This window comes from Aptenodytes forsteri, unplaced genomic scaffold (genome assembly GCF_000699145.1).
Source record: "Aptenodytes forsteri isolate BGI_AS27 unplaced genomic scaffold, ASM69914v1 Scaffold146, whole genome shotgun sequence".
Taxonomy (NCBI): domain Eukaryota; kingdom Metazoa; phylum Chordata; class Aves; order Sphenisciformes; family Spheniscidae; genus Aptenodytes; species Aptenodytes forsteri.
Window position 1 is genome coordinate 5073621 of NW_008795128.1, and position 5504 is coordinate 5079124.

The window sequence follows — 5504 nt, forward strand, 5'->3', positions numbered from 1 at the left end:
CGGGACGCGCCCCCCCGGGACGCACCGCCGGCCGCCAGATTCGGTTCCGTGGGCACAAGACTCTCTCCACGGGCAGCTACCGCCTTGGCCTCGCTGACCAGATTTTTCCTTTCACCGCTTCGTTTCAAGACAGGGCAGAGTATATCAACGCCATGGATGATAACACATCTTCGCTGTAAAATAAAAAGCCCTTTTTGATATCCAATATCACTTACAGGATCTTGCGCCAGCTGTACTTTTTACTCATTTACTCCCCTGACTTGTTTTAACACCAAAAAAGTTAACTTTGACAGAAGATGAAAAAATGGATTCAGGTTACACACAAATACTAACCTCTGACTCTTACCTTTCAGGGCTTTCCCGGTTAACTTCCTTTTTAAACCACAAAACTTCCTCTTGTCTCATATACTGACAGGCTGCCACACAGCACCAGAAAGCAACGTTTGCTATACTAGCCTACTTGTTACCCACACATAGGCTTATTCAAGACACTTACGTACATGACGGACTTGTAAAATTGTCCCTTTATTTGTAAAGGCCATACTGCAACACTGTTCAGAAACATGACAATCCCTGAAGGGTAACCTTTTATTTTACCGCAATATTTATATGGCACAGTGCTTCCAGATCCCCTCCTTTCAGGAGGGGAGTAAGTAACACAGTGGAAGCTAGAAAACAAAGTCGCTATGATGCAATCTGGTGAAATAATGGATTGTGCTGTAAGGACATGGACTCTGGAGAGCTTTCCATCCCTTCTGTGCTCATTACCAGAAGGCAAGCAGACACAGTCTCCAGTTCATAGATCCCAGGAAACAAGAGCGCAGCAGTCATGACAACATGGTTCATTTATTTATTGCAAAGCATTTGATTTAACTAGGAAAGTGCTATGAGAAGAAACAAGAAATCAGTAGAATAGCAACAACAAGAAGACAGTGCTTAATGGCGTTTAATGTTAAAAGAACTTCAGAGATCTGTTTCTTTCATGGGATATTTGTAATCACTCCTGCAACTTCATGATCTTCATAGTAATTCCAGGTGGTCTATGTTGGTAGACAGCAGCTTCTAAGCAAGACTCCTGTCACTCAACTCCACTAATACACAGAGCCAGCTATAATTTCAGAATAATCCTGATGTCTCTCTTTCACGAGCAATTTTTCCACCTCTTCTCCCAAGCAGTCTCTAGTTTCAGTTGTGCTCTCAGTATCCCTCCTGTTTTGCTACTCTTAACATCACTGAAAATTTAAAAAGTACATACTGAGCTCAGACTTTAAAAGAACTCACATATCTACTGTACTGCTGCTTAACCAAATCAGCTCAACTGTTACAGTTCTTTTTCCTTGCCCTAGCGAAGTGGGCATATCCAGAGTACATAATTCTCCCAGACCACCCAACAAGTCACAGAACTGGAATATTAATACTGACATTTTTCATCATCGTTCTAACCAGCAGGGTTGCAGGCAGAAGCAAACACTTTCAATTACAAAAATTCAGTTTGCAAAAATACTTAGCCACATTAAAAAAAAAACCCTTCTGATTACACAATTCAAAGCCATAGTCCAAAATCTAAGACTATTCCTGATAAACTGATGAGACAAGATGATCTCCTGTGTTTTACATTTCAGGATATGGTCTCTAGGCTCACGTAATCATCAGCTCAGGCTAGTGACCAGAATTCTTAACTTCAACAATGCATGGTCATTACATGCTGACTTGGCATTACTTACAAGGGGGGGATGGTGGTGGTGGTGTATATCCTCTGTGTGTATATATAGTAATCACAACATCTTCCACATTTATTTCCTTCTGGCTTTACAGGGGTTGCAAAAAGAAACCTGCCTTTCACTTACCTCTATATACTGTAATTGCCAACACAGAGTATATGAAACGGCAGAACAAGAAATTACAACTTAATGAGAAAACTATAACAGAATGCTCCACAAGAAGGGATGGAGCAGCAAATTCCTAAAACCATCTACTTGGTTCATATTCCCTTTAAGAATGGCTGTCAATATAAATGCTGTATCAGCATCTTATTCTCTTAGAGGAAAAATATAAAACATTTATGTTTCCCAGAGCCATGTCATGGTATTTTAACAGTAAGTTGCTAATAAGAATCTCAGCATTCTCTGGGTTGTTTAAGCCACCCACAATGATTATGAGTGATTGTGCTTTAAAAGTCACTGAAATGGAGACAAAGCTCAAAACGTTATCATCACTTGTGGCAATGTCAGCAGCTTCTATTCAAAAGAAAGCAACACCTATTTTGTTGCATATATACGACGTCTGCAACATTTACACAGTGGGAAAACTCTGTTCCCTGTATAAATCCAGGGCATGTCATTGCAAACAAAGTCTTTAATTAAAATTGGCATTTTTGAGCCTCCTACTGACTGACAGCATCTCACTGCCTCCTCCTCAGATGGCTAAACTGGCTCCCAAGAGAGATGGCAGAAAGAAACAAAATCACTAGAATACCTAACTTTGACAAGTCTCTGCTGGGGACAATTTCAATAGCAGGATGCTGCAAAGAGAGGTAAGGAAAGAATAGATGACTACTTAGGAAGCCTTCCCTAATGAAGGCTCAAAACATCACAAACAAGACAGCAGAGGAAGCATTTTATTCCTAAGCCTACAGACAGGATGATCAAGCAGGACAATTTTAATCAGAAACCATATTGTTAAAGGGATGCAGAACAATGTCCGCAACTCAGTGGGTGCATCTGTCTTTGAATGCAAAATGATAAACCTCTGGTTGGGAGGTTAGCTCAGCTGTCAGCATTGACAAAGCTTTATCCCTCTCAGAAAATAGGCAGAGGTAGGCTCTCAAGTCAGATAGATAGACAAATAAATAAGACTTCCTTGGCCAGAACAATTTAATGCAAAGAGTTTATATTGACTGCTGATACTGTACCTTTGGGAGGCTCTTCCCGCAGATGAGGAGGCAGTTCTTCACTTGTTGTCTCAGTTTCATCTTCCACCATCTGTGTTTCTAAGCTAGGTCCCTGCAGAACAGAACAGCAAGAGGAAGTAAATTGGAGAAAGTTCAGAAGGGAACCACAGAAATAATTACAGGATTAGATAATATGCCAGACAGTAAGGACACAAGGAGCTCACTTTAGCTGATGAAAAAGAAAGCTGCTGGGAGATTTGTTTGCAGTCAAATTACTTACAGGACGGGGGGGAAGGGAAACCAGGAACTGAACGGTGAAGCACAATTTCTAAATTACTATTTCTAAAACACACAGTGCAATAATAAATTCAAATCCCCATTTACCAAGGGTGGCAGCAGATTCGCCATCACTTCCAATTTTCAGGAAAAAAATCCAATCTTTGATCTATCTTACCAAGACTAGATTCTGAAATGTCTGTGGCCTGTTCAATACAGAAGGAGATCAATACGGGTTATACAAATGGCCCCACACCTCATTTTTCAAAGAAAGATAAAGCAAAGTTGTTTACAATCTTCTAACCAATCCACATTTCCCCTACATGCCCCTACACATGCATTTATGCCTGCACGTGTAACATGCTAAACTAACCGCTCCTGAAAAACTACCAGATTGCCCTCCAAAGTTTGCATTTCCACTTTCCAGCCTTCAGGATCTTGGAAAGAGCCTGCAACACTGCTGATGGAAGAATGTGAGCAGAGTTACTGGATTTGTAGACTTAGAGAGCATTCACCTGTATTTAAGGCTGCTGAACTCACTTTGCACATGCAATATTTTCATGACTTGTGGAGCTATAAAAATGTAGTTGCTTTTTCAGTTTCAAACTATCAAAGGGAAAAAAAAAAAAACACAACACTGTCTTCTCCCCCCCCCCCTCTTTTTTTTTTTTGCAGAGTAAACACTAGGCATAGCTAAGGAACCCCTTAAAAAAAAAAACTAACCAATTTTCTTCTTTTGGAATGCTAGTACAGTCAAGAGTGAAATCAGAAACAGCAGTCATTAGGAAACAAGGCTTTTGTTCACTTGAAAACATGATTGGGTTTGTAGTCTGAACTATCTGAAAATGTGTATTAACATATGCAGCTGGAAGGTTACAGAAGCCAGCTTAAACACTGGTACATCAACAGCTTGCAAGCTTTTATTATTTCAACTCAGGAAGAAAAAGGGCTCATAGCATTAAAGCTGCAGTATTTATTTTCATACTTTCCAAACCCTGTGACTGCAAGGTTACCCCCAACAGTACTGCATACTTTCTCTGTTTCCTCATTTTGCACATTATAAAGACTAACACACTTTTTAAATTTCTTCCTTTGCACAAAGTACCTTACATTTTCATCCATTTCCCATTTTTTCAACAAAATGGACATGAAAACAAGAAGTACCACCACGTTGTTTTCAAGAGTCTGATAGCAGGGAAAAACAAACCACCCAGGTGAAGCGTACAAGTCTATTGTGTTAGTGTCACTGTCACAACCTTGATTTCTGCCATCCATGACTATGCAAGTTTTACCCAAGCTATTTGCCTATTTCTCCTCATTTAAAAACACCTGGTATCAATACTGCCCAGCTTTGGTCAATGAACAGTTCAAACATTAACTCGTGCCTTGTAGTAGCTATCCTGGAAAGGAGAAAAAAAATATTTTTACCACAGGGTACAGATGAGAAAGTAGTAAGTTGCCTGACTTAGTCCAATTAAAAATCAAACCCAGGAGTCAGTTATCAACACTGAGGTCTAACCACCTCCTCACTTCACCTAAATAATGTGACCTAGGTTTTAAGAATGTGTCAACAGTTCTGGATAGGAGCAACAACTTGAATATAGAGTATGTATTTGAGTAAGTTTCTACATCAACCACAGGCAATATATTTATATACATTTCTTTCCTACCCATTAATGCTACAGAGAGAGAAAGGAGAAGACGAGGCTACATTAGTATACCAAATCAGAACTTTTATTTTCATATAAAAGATGTAGACGTGTCCAACATGAGGTACCAATATTTGCCTTGCAAACATTCTGAACCACAACTATAAGAACTCCTAAACTACAGGTGGTCTCAAATCCATTGCCCGTACTTTCCAGTTTGCAACACCAAAATTATTTTAATTAAAAAAGACAAGTAACAGAACCATCTGCACAAGGCAAAGCTTAAGTCCTTACTAACTATATGATGCCCAAGGAGACAATCCGACTTCCAGGGACTAAGGAAAAGCCAGTAAGAAAAACATTCTCTTTTCTTCTTCAAAATAGTCAGCAGTCTCACTTTGCTACCATGAAACAAACCTACTCAGTGGCTTCTCCCAACAACAATCGATGAGTGCGATGCTCCTTTGGGTTACAGTTGTTGTCATCTACATAAATACAAAGAGGATGCAAAATGCTACCAAAAGTGAGTGGTGGCATTATGTTTTTTTTCCCTTATGCATGAACTACTACTCAGTGTTCACTAGCAATACAACTCTCCAGTATGGTGGTTATCACTGACAATACTTACCCTGAAATAGATGTTTGTCTTAGCTGAAGGTCAGCCTTAGCCCTAAGCTAGTATTAACAAA

General features: G+C 39.7%; 1 protein-coding gene across 1 annotated transcript in view; it reads right to left on the reverse strand.

Moving 5' to 3' along the window:
- Positions 1 to 3367, reverse strand: part of LOC103897496 (transmembrane protein 263) — a 194673-nt gene extending 191306 nt beyond the window's left edge. Inside the window, exons 1-2 of the mRNA XM_009277535.2 lie at positions 3275 to 3367; positions 2912 to 3002 (exon numbers count right to left, since the gene is read on the reverse strand). Of these exons, the coding sequence (XP_009275810.1) occupies positions 2912 to 3002; positions 3275 to 3298 (115 nt within the window). The 5' untranslated portion in view covers positions 3299 to 3367. The remainder of the gene's footprint in view (positions 1 to 2911; positions 3003 to 3274) is intronic.
- Positions 3368 to 5504: the final 2137 nt, after the last annotated feature.